Source organism: Citrus sinensis, chromosome 9, assembly GCF_022201045.2.
Source record: "Citrus sinensis cultivar Valencia sweet orange chromosome 9, DVS_A1.0, whole genome shotgun sequence".
Classification (NCBI taxonomy): Eukaryota; Viridiplantae; Streptophyta; class Magnoliopsida; order Sapindales; family Rutaceae; genus Citrus; species Citrus sinensis.
The window spans coordinates 30,494,567-30,516,543 of record NC_068564.1 but is presented as its reverse complement, the minus strand read 5'-3'; the positions used below and the strand labels follow the sequence as shown (position 1 = coordinate 30,516,543).

The following is a 21,977-nucleotide window of genomic DNA, read 5'->3' as shown; positions in this document are numbered from 1 at the left end:
GTTGGCAGTGTTCAGCCTTTTAAATCTTTATTAACATTTAAAAACAGCACTTGGACAAATCAGAACCGTCCATTTGTCTTAAAGAGTCTTACGATAACATTCTTCTGGCGAAAACAGAATCTAGCCACTTTGCCTTATCCCTTCCCTCCAAAGCGAACCAAGTCTAAAAAGAAACCTCAGAAAACGGTCACCTACCCACCATGGCCGCTATATCATCCACCACCGCAACCGTCTGCATTTCCCAGAAAAATTTCTACACTCCATCGCCTAAAAGAAACTCTTTGTTATCCCATTCGATCAATTCTTACTTTCCAACAAGACCACGTAAACAACTTACTGTTAGAAACACGGGTGATGTATCAGCAGAAACTGGGTCAACAGAGATAGAACCAGAAGCCCGGTCAGATCCTTCCTCTTTGATCTCTGCTCTCAATGTTGAGCGAGCTCTTCGTGGAATTGGTAATGAACATCATCTACCCTTCTGTCTTTGCACTTATCAGTATTTCACGTTAACCCTTGCATGTTGATATTTTTCTAAAAGCTCCATACGCATATGCATTCAATTGACCAAGTTTTTGTTTAGAATGCAGCAATTACAGACGCGGATCATTATGGCAGACTTGAACTTCGAAGAGGGTGTTCATTTGATGAGGTCAATTCTCAAATCAGCTTTTTCTTTCTTTTTTCTCCTAACTCTTTCTCCATCTCATTGCTTTTCTGATGCAACAGGTTGCACTTGCATATAAAAACAAACTAGAAGGGCTCAAGGATCAGGGGCTAGATGAAGAAGAGGAGAGCAAGAAAATAAAGCTCTTGAAAGTCAGTTTGCGTGCATAACCTTGTCACTTTAATTTAAAGATTGCTCAATTTCTGATAGGAAAATTAGGATGGCGAATTAGTAAGTCTAATTTAAACAGAATGATATCTATTTTTGAACTGTTTAATAGGAATCATACTCAATTCTATCATCTGAGGAAGAAAGAAGACTGTATGATTGGAGCTTGGCAAGGACTGAGAATCCAGATAGATATGTATGGCCATTTGAGGTGGACGTCACGCAGACCCCAAAAGGGACACCACCGCCACAGGTATATATGGACCTATCTATCTGCTTGTGATTTGAAAATTGCTAGATATGTATATATGTGCACCTATCTTGCTTTTGATTTTAAAATTGTAATATCTTATGAACAATCATTGTAATTTATCAAGCATACAGCAACTAGCTTTTCAAGTTAATAAAATCAGTGTTCCAATTTTTTTTTAATAAATAGTTCATAAAATCAGAAGTTTTATCCTAATTTATTTGTTTATTATTCAAAGCATGTGGAATTTTATTTTAAATAAAATAAACTGATAGAGTTTAAAAGTCGAAAGGTTTTATTTGATTTTATCACTTCCAGAAAATCATCTACGCCAATGTAATCTACTCACCTTGCAATTATTTCTAATGTCACATCAGACGATATGCAGTTTTTTCCCCCCTTATATGTAATATGGTCTCACTCCTGAATCCTGATACGAATTCGTTTTACTTTTAATCATCCCAGGAACCGGAGGATGTCGGGCCAACTAGATTGGTGGGGTATTTCATGTTAGGGTGGTTGATATTAAGCTTCGTTTTATCCATTGCCCTAAATCGATAATGGTTTGTTATTACGATGACCGTAAACGGTCACACTTTTGAAGTGTCATGTACATAACAAATTCCCAAATTATATGACTTGTATTTAAAATGTGTGGAAAGTGACATGTTGCACACAATTACTGACCATTTTATGCTATAAATTACAGTCCATGATGCCATCAATTACCGAAAGTTCACGTATCTCCCAATATTTGTTTCACTCTCCTATTACTAAGTTAACATTGAATCATATTAGTTATTTTTAGAAGACATTGTACTTTCTGTGGAAACTCCTTGTCTTTTATATTCCTTGTATAAAAATCTTTAAGCTTCCATTCTATTTCTGTAATATGTTACATGTTCCCTAAATCTATCAAAAGGCAGGTTCAGAACCACTTTATTATCATGCACCCTCGGTAGTCCCGCAATCTTCCTTGACAAGTGGGTAACAATTCAAGTCCGCCGTGTTTAATGTAGAAGGAATTTTCTTCCCATCATTTAGAAGAAAATCTAACTCTATTTTGGGCTTCGTCTTTCAAATAGGTCATATTTTTCATTAAATAGCGCATTATAAAATATTCAAAATGAGAAAAAAATACTAAAAAATAATACATAAAAATTACTAAATATATGCAACTCAAATTGTTAATATATATTAATGGTTTCAAGTTAAATATTGATGACACTTTGAATTCTAAAACTCGTATAAGAAAAAAAAATGACATACAAATATGCCATAAGACCAGAACAAAAACTTATGTACTCAATTCTCAAATATTTTAAATTTTAGAATTATACTTATACGAATTTATTTGCGAAAAAATACTCTTCCAAATTGAGATTAAAATCAATATCAAATAAGTAATCATCCAACGTTAAAAAGGACTGAAAATTCTACACTCATCTAATGTGTACAGTAAACACATCGAATTCATTTCAAGCAAGAGTACTTTTTAGCGTTTTTAAAACTTCGAAACCTTTTTTATACAAATAAAACCTTTTGAAAGCTTCAAGCGTGTTAGTATCAAGTATACGCCTAAATCTTGTAATGTCATTATCCACTCTTTCGCTAAGTTAGCTTTAGAGAAATGCGAAACTATTGTGTGAAAAGGTTTATACCCTTCACAAGTGATGTATCTTTTTTCCTCGTTGAATTAATTGAAATCTCTTTTCAAAAAGAAAAAAAAAAGAGAAATAGCTAAAAAGTGTTTGTCTATGTAACAATGTTTGGTTGAAGTACTCCTCAAGGGAGAAGAAAATTAAAGTACTAGGCAATTCATAGGTCCATGCCAGTATAAAATTAAAACCTTTCCAAATAGTTAGAATGGAGGTCTGCAACCTTCAATTAGTGTAGTTGAGGGTATCGTTTATTTCTCAAATTCAATTGAGAATCCTAAAGAGTGAGAATCATAAGATTAGGAATCCTAAGACTGAAAGTGTAGAGTGGGAGTGAAAGTAGTACACTAAAATCAGAATGTCGAATAAAAATTAAAATCTCATTTATGTGTATATTTTGTTTTGGACTAATAATAAATTGTTTCAAATTCTTGTTTTACCCCTATTTAAAGAATTATAATTTTTACTAAAATAAAAATTATATATTTATAACATAAACTATTTATTTTATTGTTATTTTAATTATATAAATTAATAATATTATTGATTACGTAAATTATAATTTTTTAATTTTAATTTTAATTTTAATTATGTAAATTAAAACGTATTGATAAAAGCAACACATAATACATTATTATTAATAATATAGTACAAAATTAATATTTTTCTTAGAATAGACTACTTATTATTAATTATTATGAACATTAAATAAATATAATACTATTAAAATTAAATAAATATATAATAACGTTATTAATTATTTATGGATATAACAATAGTATTTTAAAAAAATTTTAACTTAGATTAAGTAAATTATTATTTTTAACTAAATACAATAATATATATGTGAGTGTAATATTATTATCTATAATAAATGTAATATTATTAAATAAATATTATTTAAATAAATATAATAATATTATTTTTAAGTAAATGTAATAATATTTTATTTTAACAAATATAATTATATTATATTTAATAAGGGAATGAGAAAAAAGAGGAGGGAGTAGGAATGTGATGAGAATTCCACTTCACACTCCAAAAATGAGTAAAACCCAAGTAGTAAGACTTCCATTTCCTCATATAAACAAGTAAACATTAAAGTGAGAGATATTTATACTCTTCACTCTCACTTCAGTGAGTAAACACAACAAAAATGAATAAGACACTTCACAATTATTTTTTAAACAGCAAATTTAAGGGGCTTGTTCAGGAAAAGCACTTTTCCAAATTAATTTTCAAAGACAAGTCTTCTTTATTGAAAGCTTAAAGAAAAGAAAAAACAAAAAAAAATAACTGCAATTACCTTCTACCTACATACATTTATATTTTAGTGGTGATTTTCACCCCCTCAAATTATGTAAACCCACTTCACTTAAAAAAAATTATTAAAAAAAATTCATATTATTTTTAATAATTTCAAATAAAAAAGAATTTGAACAATTAGCCAATTAAATCCTCATCAATTGTTTAAACTTGTAGTGCAAAAACATATGGTTTTTTGAACAATTTAGTCATTTTATGTAACAAGAATAAAATAATCAAATTAAAATTACCTTAAAAACAACATTAATGATCAAAGGTTGAGTGGTTATGTTCGAACCCTCATGAAAATATTATGGAAGATTTAGTCCTTCCTCAATTAGTAATAATTGAGTGAAGCCATTCCTCCCTTATTAAATATACGTGGACTAAACATTTCTTGAATATTAGAGAAGGTAAAATTCTTAACAGTACTTCCAACAATTTAATGCAAACTAATTCCACTACTATCTTAACTTGTAAATACCAATAATATTTTTTTATAATATGTATTTTAATCTAATTGTAATATTAGTATTTAAAAAATATAAAGAAAAGAAACAACATTAATGATCAAGTCAAGAGATCTAATTAATTAATTGTTTAAATTTTTTATTTTAAATTTTAAAAATAATATGGACTTTTTAAAATAATTTTTTGAAATGAAGTAAATTTACATAAAATTATGAGGTGAAAATATCACCAACCTTCATATTTAAGTAAATTTCAATTTACCCCTTCATAAATAACATATATTAGTATACCTCAAACTTATTGAAAACAAATTACCCCAACTTATTGAAAGCAGAACATCAACCCACCTCATTCATCATTAAAAAAACAAAAAGTTAGAACAAAGAATTTCATCATTGCGGCCCTATTTACCCTAGCATTTTTCACAGTAAATAGTGAGATGTTGATGATTTCAATAGTTTAAGATTAAATTAAAAAATGTCAATTTATCTAGAAGATTTTTCAAATTTTGAAACTAGCAAGACCCAAAAAGAGAATGAGGATACCTAATGCAGGGTCAACGCAATGAACAAAAGGCCAAGGTTCCCGTGCATCAAACGTGTCCGGTGGACCTACATACAGCTGTACGCTGCACAAATGCCCATGGTTGCAAAAGATTTAACAGATAGCTAATAAAGCCGAGGATAAGCCAGGCTTCAAAAATAGTCACAAAAAATGAGAGTAGTGGAAAAGAGAAGAAAGGAGTGAAAAGGCGATTAAAAAAACAAATACGAGAGAGAGAATAAATTTTAATCTTATTGTTTATTTTAACATGAAATTCATCTCTCTTCCCCTTTTTGTCCCCCTCATTTCCCCTCCCCTCCTCTCTACACCTTTCTTTTCCTTTCTTCAAATCAAACATACCATTAAGTCTCTAACATAATCCAGAAGGTTAGGCACAAAACACATGGATTATCTCCTCACACCAGCACCCATTCACCTTCATGATTAGACCCAAAAACGATAGCAACACTACAACTAGGACGAAAATAAAAGTCCAGAATATGTAGTACTCATTTTTTGCTCGCCAACCAACAAAATTTGCAGTGCAGTCAGCTAAGAGACCGCTTATTTTGTAAGCACTTAATGAATTGTAAAGCTACTGAACAAAATCAAAGTATCTGACTGAGTTGAAAAAAATGCCATGTCACGCCAAGCTAAGAAGAAAAGAACCATGGGAATAACAAAGAACCCTTGTAATATATGCAGACTCAAGAACAACAAAGCTTAGCATAGAAATCTTAAGAGGACAGCTACCTCAATAACGGAAAACCTAGATACAGATTTGTTTCCAACTTTCCCTATTCCAGAAAGGTAACAACCAAGCTGAATGGAAGAATTATCCACCAAAATGAATAATGCTCAGTAAAATGGAAGGTTAGACCAACTGATCCCGACAATAATTGCAGATAATTGGCTATCAGCCCACCAACAAATTACAAACTTTTTCCAAATTTTAAAACCTGTGCTGGACAGGATATCAAACAATCTACGAAACAGAGCCATGATACCAACTACACCTTTTAAGTGCAGGAGCAAGACAAAGGCACATCATATCCATGCCATACCACATTCTTTCAATTTAATTTTGGGACTAGCTATGCAGCTAAGTATTAGAATCTAGTCCCGTAAGAAACATACTCAAAAAGCAAAACAAATTTCAATGCAAGACCAAGTACCAGAAAAAGTCAACCTAAATCTTGAAAAGACCAAGCTAAATACCATTCAACACCGTCTGAGTGTAAGGGGTCACACATTCTATCTCTCCAACTACTTAAGGTTGCATGGTCCGGTACTAGTCCCCATTTTGAATCTAATGCATAAAATGAGTAACCAGGAAACTTCTAGAGTAATAAAGATGAATGCAATTGGTATGTAGCATTGCCCATGCCTGACCACTAAAACCATGGAAAAAAAGATGACCTCAACCATAACCAGCTAAGATTGACCCTAACAGCAATGCTCACAAGTGACCAATGGGTCCATCCACAATGGTCATAAATAGGAAAGTCTCACACAACCTAGTGGAGCCGAAATTTACATCTATGGACATGTTACAGCATGAATGTACAACATACTCAGGAGAAGGGTCAACTGCGGTAAGGGGAAGGGGAAATTATTACAACCAAGAATTCTTTGTTTTTACTGTTTTGAAAGGGAAACATACCTTCACCAGCTTCAGTCATCTCTGCAAAAAGAAGTTGGGCATGTTATGACAAGGTTGAACCTATATTAAATTTACCATTGCTCCTCAGTTAAACTCTAGACTGCTAGCCTCCATAGCTCAAGCTATAAAAGTGAAGAGGGTTAGTTAGCAAATATTATAGATATAAGATATCCACGAAGCTACTGTTGAAATCCGATCACTCAACTAGATCTGTATCAAGAAAACCAACAGAGAATACAAATTAGCTCAAATAGTCCTGTGTTGTCCAAATGGTGTACTAGATCCATCAGTTCAAGGGAATTAGGACAATAAAAAGGAACTACTATTAAACTAAGTTAATACAATACCTAACTGAAATGAAAAGATCATATGCATCATCTATGATATACAATTTCATATACACATTTACCTCAAAAAATCAGGTCAGCTGTACTTTATGTAACCACTTTTTCGTTCACTATAACGATAGTCTTCTCCATGATCCTCATCTGAGCCCTTAACCATCAACCACCTATCATGACTTGGCTCATCATCCATGGACTTCGATTTGTGCCTGGAGTGTCTGGAACCATGACTCAGATCTTTCTCTTTCTGTTTCTTTTTTCTATCACTGGAATAGCTCGGCTCCAAACCTGATTCTGAGCAGCTATCAGGTTTATGACTGTGACGTTTGACATCAGACTTTAGTTTCTTTCTTTCACCATCTTTCTCCTTAACTGCGTGACGACTCCAACTAGAATCACTGTGAAACTGCTCCCTTTCATTGTGCTTTTTGGATTGTCTGCTGTGTTTTTTATGCCTCTCATCACCATGCCAGCTGGAGCTACTAGGCATATCTTCAACTTCTGAAAGCTGATAGCATGGCCTCCGTTCTCTATAAGGATAAGAGGAAGAGGAATTTTTCTTATATTTCTTATCAAATGAGTGCCTGTCATCATCTAAATTACTGTAACACCAATGTCTCTTATGTGACCTATGTGTAAAACTGCCCTCAGAGAAGCTTACAGACCTTTCTTTACTGAAATGAGATTTCTTGTCATGCGATCTTTCTGCCTCATCATAGCGATGCTTTATGTTAACATTCTCATCTTCATCGTCATCATAGGATTGCTCACTGTAGCACAGAAATTACATTAGTAGGATATTAGTATAAAACAAATTAAAATGAAAATTACATTTCTAAAACAAACCCAGGAGCACCCACTTTTGATATTGAGCAGTAAAAGCAAAATAGAAACTGGGCTATGCCGGCTCAGAGAGAGAAATAAATGCAAAAAAGTTAGATGAAGAACCTGCCCGTTAATTTTTCCTCTTCTAACGAAAAGAGGAGTAATATTCAAGGAATTTGTTAGAATGATTCCGATTTTATTTGGTGTTTGAGTGCATGAGTATACATGTATGACCATGTGACAATAAAAGATGGATGAAATTATACAAGGAGAGATACAGACAAAAAAAGGGAGCATGGTGGTTTCTTATTTGAGAGTTGAGACTAAATGACCCTGTGTTTGACTTACGTAGAAATAGATATTATACCACTGATATATAGTAAATCCATAACAAATCAATCATAAATCAAAACGTAATCTATAACATATGGCTGTTGCTTGATGTCAAAACAACAATTTACCTCATATTTATATTTGATAACTTCTGTTTCTTTTCACAATCTTGATGATGAAGAACCCTTGAGCGACCGAGACGACCTGCATTGACCCCAACAGGAGTTCTTGGACCTCCCATCATCGTGTATCCACTGCAAGATGCTTCCATGTCAAATCTAAACACGAAACAATAAATGAAGCCAAAATTTTCAAGCATCCATATCATGACAAATCTTAAAGAAGAAAAAGAAACTCAAAAGGGACACAATATTCAAATTACCCATAGGCAGGTATGCCACCAAACATAGATGGCATATATGCAGGAACAGCAAATTGTGTGGTAGGGGCCATGGTTGTATTAAAGGGCATCATCCCATGATTTCCATAAATGTTTGCAATGGGTCTGACATGGGCCAGTGAAGGTCCATTCCAGAACGGTGGTGCATGACCACGCAAAGCTCCTGCAAAAAAGGCATTCCCTGGAATTCAAAAATAAAAACAAAACATAAGAAATAAGCCTCCCACATTCTACAAGAAGTGAAAAGACTAAACTAGGATCTAGAAGATACCTTGCTGAAGCATTGGATTTGGACTTAAAGCGGCAGGGCAGTCTCTTATCAGATGATTGGGAGACCCGCACATGTAACAGGTTCGGTCCTGGTGAGGACAAGACAGCTAAACATTAGTTAACAGCACAAAAATAGAAGGAAAATGATATGGCCTCATGAAAATCTCATAACTGAGAAGAACACATTTATGTTAGATATCTAGGTCTTGTTTCCTTCAGAGAGATGAGGGTGTTTAAAGCCTGGCCCAAGAAACAAGCATGCAGAAACCCATGTAAATGCAAATTAAGAACCATCATAAATATATTTTTCTTAAATCTGGGAAGTTCCCAGACAAACTATGATCACACGGCAAAACTTACTGCCGGTAGATTATAGAGTTATTAAGATCATGATCAGATTCATCAATCAATCTTCTAATTGGATACCACGGTCCTCATTGCTAATTGTTGGCCCCAAAGGCATTATTAAATCTCTAGGCATGACATGATTATAGTTGTTCTAATGAAAATAACAGTTACTTCACAGAATTAAAGATTTGTTCTCCTAAGTTATTACCTTTCTGTTTCTTCCACTCTCAATAAAACTCTTGTCTGCACCTGCAAAGTTCATTTTTATAATTAAAACAGCGAGAAGACATATCTACAGCTCCAGAGAATGATGTCTACATGAGCTTATGGAGAGCCTACAAAGTACACATTTGTGTTTTCTACCTGACGTATCAACCCACAATCCCCTCTTTCTCTTGTTGCTGAATTCAGCTGGCATAAAGAAAATAATAAATAAATTAGGGTTCTAAACTCAAATAAAAATGTTGAAGAATTATATTAAAACGAACATAGCCCAAGAAGTTTTTAAGTCTGGAAAATACAGTATCTTGGGGAATAAATCTACAATCATAGGCTGGCTAGCAGCCCAACTGCTTTGCAAAACTTGGTGTCACATTCCCTGAATTAAGAGGGAAGAAGTGCAGTAAACAAACATCAACATGTTACCTTCCACATGAATGGGCTGGCTTTCACCATGGCATTCAGCAAATTCATCCAAGTCCACAGGTCTTCTTTTGAAATCCACAGGTTGGGCAGAGCCATGGACTTCTGCATCTATTTGTTTCACCTTGTATGGCAAAGTACAGGATTTCAACAAATTATCTGCACCCAAGTGATTTACACAAGAACCAGTGTTGTTCCTTATAACTGAGTCACAATCTGCAACAATTTGATTGGATCCTCTCCCCGTCGCAGAGGGAGAGTCAGCCAACTCAGGTTCTCGTTGAAGGTTAGTCACTGCACATGAGACGTCTTTTGCTTGAATTCCGGATTCTCCATCTGTTTTAAAGTTATTAATAGTTATTCATAATTCCATATGAAAGAATTGAGGACATTTTAAAAAAATAAAAATAAATAGTTCAGCTACCAGGCGCATATCGATGATAAGCATTTTCTGAGCCACTGATTAGAATTTGGGACTCGAGGAAATGCTCAATTGCTTGTCGTAGAGAAACATTTGGTAACAAATCTTCTAATCTGCATTTTGAGGAAAAACACTTCGGACACCTTGCCTTCTCAGCAAGCACTAAACGAATGCCTTCACAAAAAGTCCACCATCGATGTTAGGAACAAACATCCAGGGCTGATTGTCAATTAAGAATTAACAAAGATACTCAACATCTGAAAGAGAGAAGTTAGCTAAGTTTGGACATGAACTTACATTTCTCACAAAAACTATGTTGGCAGCAAGGAATCATCACAGCCTCCTTGAACAATGTGTTGCAAAGAGAGCATTTAAGCTCTGATGGAAAATTACCATTTTCCATAGCTGAAGCATTGGTCTTAATTACCCTGAAAATTGCATCAGATCATTAAAAGATTCTTTTGCCAAAAGATGAGAGAGAAAAGAGGAAATTGGAAATAGACATATGGAGATCTTACAGCTCTAGTTTCATGAATTGTGGAACATCTGATTTTGATTCTGTCTGCAATAAATCCTCTTCAATTCTGCTGTGCACAGCACCTGCTAAAATATCACTATAAGTTTAAAGCAGTACCATAAAAAGGTTTGAGAAAATAAGGCAATCTCTTGCACACCTCTTCGAATAGCCTCATTAACGTTGCTTGCTTCAAGTTTTTGACATCCTGTGTTGTGTGGCTCCGAAGTTCTGAGCGTACATAAAGAAAACTTTTCAACAAAACTGAATCTAATTGACCAAGAGTTCACCCAAAAAAGTTCATAGGAAAACAAATCATGCATATCATGGCGGGATGGGTAATATGAGATACCAAGATTACCTTGTGGTGTCAATATTTTCCCTCTCACTGCCAACACAAATATTTTTATCAACATCATCAACGTCAGAGCAAGATAAGTTCCCGTTGAGAGCGGGACACAAATCAACCCCAAAGTCATCAAAGTTGATTTCCTCAATCTGAAAGATAGATAGTAATGCCAATCAGCCAAAAAAGAAAAAACACAGAAAAAAAAAATGTGTTTAAGAAACTACAGATTGCCAGTGATGACGTTAGTACTATTCTGGATTGGAAAAAAGGCAAAAAATTAGGGAGGCTGTCCAAAGCATGACTGTCTACATTGACTATCAGTGAAAAAGGAAATTATTTAACCCTAAGCATCTAATAGCAGCATATTCAGGGTAAAGCACTGAAAACATAAATTTGTTTTCAATACAAAGCACGTTATGGAAATACCTTTGGCTGAGAGGGCTTAACCTCATTGGTTTTCTTAATAGCAATATTTACAAACGAGCCACTGCATGCCCTGCATGTTGTAAAACTATATTAGACTGTTCTTAAAAACTAGCCCATTAGCATGTCAATAAAAGCAAATAAATATAGAAAAGATTAGCTAGATTCAACATCACTGGAATTTAAGGAGGGAAAAAAATACAAAACAAGAACAAATATATAATGCTACCCTTAGTGCGTGATTGATAACTGCATTCCCACATATTTCTCCTTCTATAGTACCAAAAGAAATGGTGGGAAATCTTACAAATCTAATGGTACTGATCCTGCAGGCACTCTCTTGATAATCACACTCGAGCCACTTGGAATTTGAAAGTTTTCATCGTTATACTCTGCATAGAATAACAATCATCCAATGAATAAACCAATTACCAAACACTAAATATTTGAAAAGCTTATAACATTCATGTCTTAATCGAAATTTGATTCCTCAAAATGTATAGCAATATAAAGAAACCGACATTATCCAAGCTCTAAAACTCCTAACAGCAAGAACTGGAACAACAGAAATGGAGAATAATGAAGGCTCTGTTTGTTTTCAACTTTTTGGCAGCACAACTGCCAAATTGTTTTGACTCGGTATTGGTATCTGAAAAGCTTTCATTATGCAGCACCAAACGGAGCCGAAATCAATGTGACGGTTGGTCAAATTTCAATATTTTCTTGCTATTTTGTTAATATTGATGTTATATATATATATATATATATATATATATATATATATATATATTTCAGCTATCGGATGCTATTTAAAATTAAAGAAGTCAAGAGAGATTAGACCTTGACCAGTAACGGCATCAGAGAAGACGAGATCGAAGTCATGGCAAATATTGAGTTTCTTGTTATGGACAACCATCGATTTCAGATCGCGAACTGAAACTGAAAGCCGACCGTCGATGTCGACGGAGTCAAAGTTCATTGAGCTCCTAAATTTATACCGGATGGACATGGCCGAGTCGTATCGGCGAGTCAATAACAAACTCGAATCGCTAGTTGTCCAGCTTCGTTTGTACGAAAATCGACGAGCGAGGAAAGCAATCCAATTATATACGGATTTGCTTGCTTGGATTTGTGGGTTTTTATTTATTTCTTCTTCTTTTTTTTGTGCACAAGGGTTTTATTCGTAGACGCAACATATGTACGTATGTACGTACACGCTGAAACGCCGAACGTATTCTCGGGAAAACTAGGCGCGTCGAGTCAAGCAGCTTCAGCCTTAAGGCGCGGGTAACCCATTCACAAGTCATGAATGCGACACGTGTAAACTCATTGTTTTAATGTTTGCCCTGTTACAGAATTATAGAGAAAGAAAATTCTATATTTTTTATTTGGACAATTTCATTGTTTTGTATTAAATTTTCAACGTTTATCATAAATACAATTAAAAAATTATACAGTAAAGTTATCTAATATATTACATAATTAACTAATATAAATTATTTTAAATAACTTGCTTATATTTAAAAAAATTCTATTCAGAAATATTTTTATTAGCATCTAAAATAAATTATAATATAATATAAATAAAATCAATATATTATAATTTTAAAATTTTATTTTAAAACCCAAAAAAAAAAGAAAAGAAATGGAGCCATCGCTGACTGCCGCCATAACTATCGTCGACCATTTCATTTTAGCTCGTAAATGACATCAAATGATCATCAATTGACGATCTTTATGGTGGAACAATTTATTTGGCCAAAAAAATTCATAGTTGTATAGATCTATGAAAGTGAAAAGATTTTCAAACATTTTGAAAACAAAACACATCATTTTTTCATCTCAATGACGCTGTAATGATGTTGTTTGTTGGTCAGTGAATCCAATGGTATCGATAATAACATTCCACGCACCACCGACAGTGGTGACGACGGTGGTTTGACAATGGTCCGACGGGAATCAATGAATTGGTAAATTTATATTTTTTTTTATTTTTTTCAAATTAATTAAATAAATAAAGCTATGTTCTGTGCTATGGAAACAGATCCACAGCTGTCCAGGTCGAGATCCAAATCCATCACCTACAGAGGGCCCATTCGCTTTCCATATCCAGTTGGAGTTCAAGCAGTAAGAGGAGCAATTTAGACTGTGTAACTCGTAAGCATAATTCAACACTCTAAACTTTACCCCTAAACTGTGTAAGCGTAATTTAACACTCTAAACTTTAAAAAATACAAAATTAATTATATAAAAAGAAATAATACTTTTATCAATTGATTATTTTATAAAATAATTAATTGATAAAACTATAAATATTATACCTTGTAAAATTCCTAAAGGTGGTTTTTGGTTGGGAGGAGAGGATGAAGAAGAGGAAAGTAATTCCTTGCTCATTTCCATTCTTTGTTTGGATAAAAATATATAAGAACTTACTTTTCACTATAATTTAGGGAAATTATCAGCCATATACCCTTAAATGACACATGTATCAAACGTGTGTGAACACTTTTTAAGTGTATCACTCGTATACCCTAAGTTTACAAAACATTTCTGATGTCCACTAATTCATTAACTTTCATTAGAAAGTTAACATAATTGTGGCAAATTGACTATTTTGCCTTTAAAACTCAAAATGAGGTAAAAATATAAATTTACCCCAAAAATTAATGTAAATTTTCAATACACAATTTTTTTTTAATTATTAACAATACATTTTTTTATTAAAAAAATAAATTATTAATGTACATATTATTAACAATTATCCATAAAAAAATCCATATTATACCATAAAAATTATTAACAATATATTATTTATAATTATACATATTATACCATAAAAAATTCCAGTTAGAGCTTGGAGGAGTAGATTCGGTTGTAAAATAGTTTTTTTTAGCAATTATTAACAATTATCTAATAAATGGGATGACATGTCGTTTTTATCAATATATCTCATATGACATGTCATTTTTTATTAGGTAAATGGGATGATATGTCGTTTGTTTTAATCAAAGTTTCGTCCATCTTAAAAGACTATATTACCCTTATGATGTCAGCGCTTGCAAATGGCAGTTAACGGATTGGTGGACCGCATAATTGTTTTGTCAACTTAGGGTATACAAGTGATACACTTGAAAAGTATTCACACACATTTGATACGGCTATTATTTAATGGTATATGGCTGATAATTTCCCTATAATTTAATATCCATCATAATGTAAAGGGATAATATCATTTGTATACCCTATAGATGCTTTGTTATAAAAAATACTATAACACTTTGAGGGTGTATCAATCGTCCACCCAAAATTGACAAAAGCTACATGCCGACCACCAAACCGTTAGTTGCCGTTTGAAAGTTAATGGAATTGTAGCGAATTGATGATTTTACCCTTAAAAATTATCACTCGTATACCCTTAAATTCTTTTATTGTCACTTATATACCCTTAAATTATCACTTGTATCATATGAAAAGACCAAATTACCCCTCCGGCGTCATCCTATTTAAACGACAAGTAACAGTTTGGTGGACGGTAGATACATTTTGTCAACTTAGGGTAGATAATTGATACACTCTCAAAATGTTATAGTATTTTTGATAACATAGCATCTATAGGGTATACGAGTGATAATTTCCCTAATATAGAATTTAACTTTCATATAAGGAGTGAAGAACGCAAATTTCTCTTATGTTCAAAACCAAATTTTCCACAATTACCTCTTCAACTGTTTAACTTGTTTAATGTCAACAAATAATTATTATTTATAGGTTTATTTTATCAATTTGATATCATAAATGATTTTGTGTTAATTAAATTTAAGTAATGATTAAAAAATTGAACAAAATAAATATATTTATTTATTTATTTAATACGAAAATATAGAAACATAAATTGACAGTCAACAGACCACCGCCAGCACCGCCGCCACTGGCACTTGCAGTGTCACTGTCGGTACTATTGAACTCTCCTGACTAACAACATCATTGCATTGTCATTGAGGTCAAAAATATCGATTCATGTTGTTCAAATATAGTAAAAAAAAAATTAGAAACTTTTTAACTTCCACAAATCCGAAAAAAATATCAAAATTTTTGGCTAAATGAATTCATCAATTATAGAGAGCATCAATTTCTGATGATTTTTAAATCATTCATGAGCTTATATGTGATGGTGCGGCGGACTACGGTGGCTAGCGGCTAAATACAATGGCTCAGTTTGCTTTTTTTGGTTCTTTATATGAAAATTTAAAATTATAATATGTTGACTAAGAAATTATTTATATTATATTAGAATTTATTTAGAAACAAATTATATTAGTTATAATTACTTAAATTAATAATAAAATAAATTATGTTTATACAATTTTTAAATAAAATTTAATTATAAAAATAAATATGTTATCTAAAATAATTTTTATTAGTTATTTATGTTAATATATTAAATAAAATTACTATTTAATTTTTTGAATTATATTCATGGCAAATATTGAAAGTTTAACACTTAAGTCTAAAATTGTCTAAATTAAAAACTAGAGATTTCCTTTTTTTGTATAATTATGTGACAAACCAAATATTATAAAAGTGTTTCACTTTCCTCTCCTATGCTTTCCTCACTTTTCCTCCACTTTCCTCTCCTCTTATTTTCTCACATTTCTTCGAACCACACATCACCAAAATATTGAATGTACTAAAATTCTTAAAATATTTCTATGATATAAACAATTTGTTAATAGAGTTAACGATTTGGTAGTAAAATAATGAAAACTGAAGCATTAAGTAGGAGAAATTAATTGTCAAAAAATTTTAGTCCTAAAGTGATATGTCAAAAAATATGAGATAGTAAAATGATAATATTCCAAGTATATAATTGAAGCCGACCATGAGAAATCATTTCATATGTAATAGCAGAATAATTGCTTCCCATACGTTTGAGTTAAGGGGCGTATAAATGTATTTTTCTTATATTGGTATTAGTAATTTTGTCGTGGGAAATTATCACCCAATAACTAATTACCCTTAGCGAATCTAGTGACAGATGCTTACAAATACATTTTAGTTCGTAAACCTCAAATTTATAGACGTACTTGAAACCGTCATTTGAAATTAAAAACATGTTTATATTAGAATTGTTTTGTGCAATAATACCAGTATACAAATTCTTTTAAAATTTGCACAAGAGTTAGTATCTACAGTACTTTTACTAATTTTTTCTTGAAAAAATTAATTTATTGTTAACTACAAGGGCGCTACATCACATAGAGAATCAAAGACATTATCTTGCCAAATGCAATCAATGACATCAATCACCGGGGTTTCTTTAAAGTTGTGGCCACCTGTGATTGCCTTAACCAACCAGCCGAACAACGCAATAACCCCCACGTCCAAACGCCCAAGATTGGGGATGGCAACCCGTTGACACTTGGAACACTGGTCTTGTAGAGTTGCGCACTCCAGATTACTATCCTTTGAGACTTTTTAGCAACGTTCCCTACACCGTGAATATCATGGGTTATGTTTCATTCCAAAGACCCGAATCCTTAGAAGGCCCGCATAAATCAAAGTTTAGCCACACTTTTTAGGATGATTCCTGATTATTTTTGTTCAAGTTTAACTTTTTATTACCATTTTGTGCAGATAGTAGACTAGAAGCGGTTACTTCAAATAAGAGAGGGAGAAAAAAAAAACTACCAACGATTAAGACAAAATAGATAAGAGTAATAAGTAAATGTAAATGGTAAAAATTTTGGATGAAGAGATTTTTGGAGCAAAATAAAGGTGCTAATAATAAATTATATGTGTGGATTGATATCATGAAGGCACAAAAATCTGCATATTTTCAAAACTGTTGTCAGAATTTATTCAAAAAGACGACGACGACAGTTTAGGGATTAGTTGGGTTACAATGAGAAATTTAGGTGATTTTTTTTTTTTTTTTTGGGTGTAAATTTAGCAGTGGTATATACATTTATATGTACATGTATATGTAGGGTGTGTTTAATTTAAATATCTCATCTCAAAGCCTGGGATTGGGCACTTAGTATTAATAATGGGGGCTCTTATAATCTCAATTTTTAAGTTTACTAGGCCAGGCCGAGCTTGCAAATTTGAAGCCTGTGCCCAATCCCTATAACAGAGCCCGGCTGGCCTAGGCATTTTTATCGTCCTCGTTTCCATCCAATCCAGCACGTTCTTCACCTCAAGTCTCAACCATTAATAAATATATATGTGCATATATATAAAAATGTCTCAACTATTACGGTGGCATTAAATTTAAGTGCATGGTTAATTCATTAATTCACCAATCATCGAAGAAATTCAAGAAGGTGGCGGTATTATTTAATTCAATATTGTACAAAGTCATCTCCACTCAATAAATATCATATGACATAGAACCCATTTCCCCCCCCTAGGAAACAAAAATAAACACTGCTACAATTTTTGTCAATTAAGCTTTAGGAATACTAATATTGCTGTTAGCTATTAGCGGGTATATGTAAATGAGTCAGTAATCCTGACTTTTTTTTTTAAATTTATTATCCACTAACCAATTTCTTTTTTTGGTATAAAGAGAATGCATATTTCATCCATAAATAAGTCCCACCGTTTTATTGTTAATTCTGCTGGTCCTTCCTTAAATAATTTATAAAATAAGTTTATAAAAAAAATTAATTTTGACTAGTTCTATTGCAGTACTACCTCTAGTGACATGTATGTAATGTGGTCAAAATACCATCACTATAATACAATAGCATTCTATAATACAGTGGTATTATATAAGCCTATGTGTTCATTTTATTGGCACCTAAAGTGGTGCGTCAGGTCATTACTAGTCAGATAAAAATTAAAAAAAAAAATCAATATGATTAGCGAAATAGACCATGAAATTATTTGGCCAATAATGTATTGTCATCAATTGATAGAGGAATAATTTGTATCTTTATCATTATCATAAATATAATTGAAAGAAGACATACAAAATAAAGCACTGTTCTCTCTTGGGCTTCCAATTTTTGCTTATTAACTCAAGGCCCACAAATTAAGTGCACTTGGTGGCTGGAATTTGGATTCACGTTGATAAAGAGCTACGTTGAGTTTTATATTTTATTAAATGTATGTAGGAACGTATTGTACCACGTATACACTTTTGTATAAAAATATGATTAAAATTTAATTATTTTTAAATTTTATTAAACACCCACCCATCCGAATCTTGTATTTTAACTCGGAGCAAAGCCGAATCAACATGAATATTCAATTCTTGCTAGCTGGCTGATACTGGTCTCGTAACTCTCGTTAATTAATGTGAAAAATAAAAGTGGTTGATTGCTAAAGGTGTCGTTATCAAAAACCAATTATTTGCTTCTTCGAAATTTGCTTCTTCATAATTAGAGTCACATCACCGTTAAGTACTCCTGCACATGTGTGTGGTGATTCATATTGACACATACACAGGTTGAATTTTCAAACGATATACTGGCTTTACATCGACAGGAGAATTCAATACGAACTTGGTTTCTATTGATTTTTGTGGTAACATATTTTGTATGGTCAATAAAGTTTCGAATTTAATTACTTATTTTCTCAAAACAAATCACGAGATTTTTTTTTTCCTAATTTGATTTTCATTTTTATTTTGGGCAAGATCAATTAAGTTTCTCCCTAAAAAAAAAAGAGAGAGAGAGCGCACAACTAATTTTTTAATTAATTTCTATAATTAAATATTATAAAGAATACTAATTTAATTATATATATATATATATATATATATTGACTCTATTAAATCATATAAATTAACAATATGTCCACATAAAAAAAAATAGAGGCTCGTCCACTTAAAAAGGATTTTCTCATTGATTATATATGTATGGAAAGAGCTTTGCACCAAACAACATTGTACTATAGTCGTTCTAAAGTTGTCGAATTACACCAACAAATCAACGTCATCAAACTAGATAACGGTAGACATATATGTTTTTGTTTTTTTTTTTCAATTATTGTATATGTTTAGTTTATCAAAATTGCAAAGATTATGATTTGTTTTAACAATCTACGTATATTACAATTTAAAGTCTACTTAGCCTATCGAGGCAAGTAACAAAATCAGCCCCTACTAATATTTTGGAAAATACTCTGCATAAGACTCGAACTTGATGATTCCCTCAGGGACTTTGTGTTCGGGGGACAAGCCCACCTAGGGCCAAAGGCGTAAGGGGCGTGACAAGTCACAGGTCGAGTTCAATGTATAGTCATGTTCTGTTCCATGGTCCCTGGAAACTAGAACAGAGAAAATTTCAGTGAATTGAAATAATTCCATACGAATGAACAATCACGTTACACGTCTATGTAGAAGTCAGTGGCCTTCATAGACTGGGCACGCATATGCGTCTGTGTGTGCGTGTGTATATATATAATGATAATAATAATATCAACCCCGGACACAAAACTCTTAATCGGAGAGGAAAAAGTTATTAAGAGTCAAATGGCGGGTAAGCGCAAGACTCCTTGCTGCTCTAAAGGGGAGGGACTCAACAGAGGAGCTTGGAAAGCCGTTGAAGACAAAATCCTCACAGATTACATCAAGGCTCATGGTGAAGGAAAATGGAGGCACATTCCCAAAGCTGCAGGTCGTGATGATCAGACATTTATGAAAATAACATTTTTTAATTTATTTATATACACTTTTCGTTTTGATTCTTTTTTTTTTTACCCTTCTTACTCAAGTATTAGCCAGGGACAAGAAAAAGAGCAAGAATAGTGCGTCGATTTGTACGTGACTTTTTAAGTATAAAACTGTATGCAGGTCTTAAGAGATGCGGGAAGAGTTGTAGGCTGCGGTGGATGAATTATCTAAGACCTGACATCAAGAGAGGCAACTTTTCTAAAGATGAAGAAGATCTCGTCATTAGACTTCACAAGCTCTTAGGCAACAGGTACTGTTAATTAAATTCTTTTAATTTGCTTTCGTATACATTCTTAACCCTCAGAAAAAAAAAAACTGCACCAATAAGGAGATAAGTCTGGTCCTAGTAAACGAAGTGCTTAATTGTTTGGCAAAATTAATCATTTTGGTCATGTTTCGGTACGTATTGAGCATGATCACGCTATGGTTTTGAAATATTATAAATTTACTAGATTAATCAATCAGTATGCGGAGCAGAAGAAGATTAGTTGACTTGAGGATTCTATTAATTAATGTGTGTAAGTAATATATTATTAAGCAGATGGGCTCTTATAGCTGGGAGACTTCCAGGACGAACAGATAATGATATCAAGAATTACTGGAACACCAAGTTATCCAAGAGAGTAGACGCAAATCATCATCATCATCATCAAAACCGTTCCAAAGTTGAGAAGAAACCAAAGACCAGATCGAGCTCAGGTGTTGTGCCGCGCCCCCAATACAAAAAAACTGAGAAACATGACGCTGCTGGCGGTGTCGCTGATGACGATGATGATCGTGAGGCTCCAATTTTATTTGACTATGTGCCCGTACAATCTCAGTTCAGTTATGGGTGTAAAGAAGAAAAATCCTCCGGCTCTGATCATGAGTACACGGTGGATTTTGATGTTGGGGGAAAAAGCCTCTTGGATCTTCTTGATGCTAATCTCAACAATCTTGACGATTTCGGCCATGACATTTACAATAACAGGGACAATCATATTATTCAAGCCAGCCTGCAATCGGATTTGGGATTTTGGTGACCTTTTCTTGAATCATCATATGACGAATGGATGATTTAATTATTGCTGCTTTCATTCAAGGGACTTGACTAGCTTACAGAATGTGTAAGCTACAGTCATTCAAGTATGTTGCTCCGTCTATTTAATTCTGTTAACTGACAGTTGAGCTGTCACAAATGACAGATCTGTTGGATTGTTCGGTAAATATCTGTAGCTTTGCTTTGAACTCACCATTTATTTTACCGTAGAATTGTTTGTTGAAAAATCTATGTTACTGATTATTTATCAATAAAATAAGGATAGTACTCTTCATGTTAAGTAAAGTTTCCTAATTGTTGTTATCCACGAACTGTTTTAATTAATAATAATAACAATGACAATAAACAAAAGTTGGTTGGTGTGAGTGGTTTGATACTCTCACTTTTTAAGAGAGATCATGGGTTCAAACTCCGTTCTCGTATGGAGTCACTATTTTGACTAGTACTTTACCCCTTATGGGCCGACCCGGTGCGATCGATGATTAGTCTAGGTTGTGGTACGTGCTTTAAAGATGTCTCCTACAATTGAAGCCCACTCAGGACCACCTCGTGGTTTAGACAAAAAAAAATAATAATAACAATAATAAAATATTAAAAATATTTTAATTATAGATGATCCATTATTTATCGTTTTTATTGTAGAAAAGTGAAACTAAAAAAATTA

At 32.8% G+C, this 21,977-nt stretch overlaps 3 protein-coding genes across 10 annotated transcripts; 2 read left to right on the top strand and 1 right to left on the bottom strand.

Annotated features, from left to right (window-relative positions):
• The first annotated feature begins 91 nt into the window (after positions 1-91).
• On the top strand, positions 92-1,819 carry LOC102613548 (hypothetical protein). The gene is made up of 5 exons (XM_006474414.4): positions 92-459; positions 591-652; positions 730-819; positions 948-1,088; positions 1,551-1,819. Exons 1-5 carry the CDS (start codon positions 201-203, stop codon positions 1,644-1,646), a joined length of 648 nt encoding a protein of 215 aa, XP_006474477.1. The 5' UTR covers positions 92-200; the 3' UTR covers positions 1,647-1,819.
• A 2,299-nt stretch (positions 1,820-4,118) lies between these two features.
• Positions 4,119-12,826, bottom strand: LOC102613848 (E3 ubiquitin ligase PQT3-like). 7 transcript variants are annotated; one of them, XR_008051733.1, is made up of 18 exons: positions 12,435-12,825; positions 11,902-11,986; positions 11,598-11,667; positions 11,184-11,320; positions 10,983-11,053; positions 10,827-10,911; positions 10,606-10,736; positions 10,312-10,482; positions 9,891-10,223; positions 9,609-9,656; positions 9,454-9,494; positions 8,899-8,986; positions 8,610-8,808; positions 8,356-8,505; positions 7,735-7,839; positions 7,135-7,599; positions 6,726-6,847; positions 4,119-5,147 (listed from the first exon to the last, which is right to left on the bottom strand). XR_008051733.1 is itself a non-coding variant. In XM_006474416.4 (17 exons), exons 1-16 carry the CDS (start codon positions 12,601-12,603, stop codon positions 7,149-7,151), a joined length of 2,334 nt encoding a protein of 777 aa, XP_006474479.1. In that variant the 5' UTR covers positions 12,604-12,825; the 3' UTR covers positions 4,119-6,935; positions 7,135-7,148. The 7 variants fall into 7 exon arrangements, 6 of the variants coding, with proteins under 6 accessions (XP_006474479.1, XP_006474480.1, XP_006474482.1 ...); XM_006474416.4 differs by having other exon boundaries at positions 4,119-6,935; XM_006474417.4 differs by having other exon boundaries at positions 4,119-6,847.
• A 6,827-nt stretch (positions 12,827-19,653) lies between these two features.
• LOC102615129 (transcription factor MYB1-like) lies at positions 19,654-21,598 on the top strand. Of its 2 annotated transcripts, none has more exons than XM_025097201.2 (3): positions 19,654-20,218; positions 20,395-20,524; positions 20,813-21,598. In XM_025097201.2, the coding sequence occupies exons 1-3, from the start codon at positions 20,005-20,007 to the stop codon at positions 21,294-21,296; spliced, it is 828 nt and encodes a 275-aa protein (XP_024952969.1). In that variant the 5' UTR covers positions 19,654-20,004; the 3' UTR covers positions 21,297-21,598. The 2 variants fall into 2 exon arrangements, with proteins under 2 accessions (XP_024952969.1, XP_006474484.1); XM_006474421.4 differs by having other exon boundaries at positions 19,684-20,218; positions 20,816-21,598.
• The last annotated feature ends 379 nt before the right edge of the window (positions 21,599-21,977 follow it).

Excerpts from the sequence above, each read along its gene's own strand:
- LOC102615129 (XM_025097201.2), top strand. The coding sequence starts at position 20,005 with ATGATAATAATAATATCAACCCCGGACACAAAACTCTTAATCGGAGAG. Across the intron at positions 20,219-20,394 it reads GCACATTCCCAAAGCTGCAG|GTCTTAAGAGATGCGGGAAG; the intron begins GTCGTGATGATC and ends AACTGTATGCAG. Across the intron at positions 20,525-20,812 it reads CACAAGCTCTTAGGCAACAG|CAGATGGGCTCTTATAGCTG; the intron begins GTACTGTTAATT and ends TATATTATTAAG.
- LOC102613848 (XM_006474416.4), bottom strand. The coding sequence starts at position 12,603 with ATGTCCATCCGGTATAAATTTAGGAGCTCAATGAACTTTGACTCCGTC. Across the intron at positions 11,668-11,901 it reads GGATCAGTACCATTAGATTT|GGCATGCAGTGGCTCGTTTG; the intron begins GTAAGATTTCCC and ends TACAACATGCAG. Across the intron at positions 11,321-11,597 it reads TTAAGCCCTCTCAGCCAAAG|ATTGAGGAAATCAACTTTGA; the intron begins GTATTTCCATAA and ends TCTATCTTTCAG.
- LOC102613548 (XM_006474414.4), top strand. The coding sequence starts at position 201 with ATGGCCGCTATATCATCCACCACCGCAACCGTCTGCATTTCCCAGAAA. Across the intron at positions 653-729 it reads GAGGGTGTTCATTTGATGAG|GTTGCACTTGCATATAAAAA; the intron begins GTCAATTCTCAA and ends CTGATGCAACAG. Across the intron at positions 820-947 it reads AGAAAATAAAGCTCTTGAAA|GAATCATACTCAATTCTATC; the intron begins GTCAGTTTGCGT and ends ACTGTTTAATAG.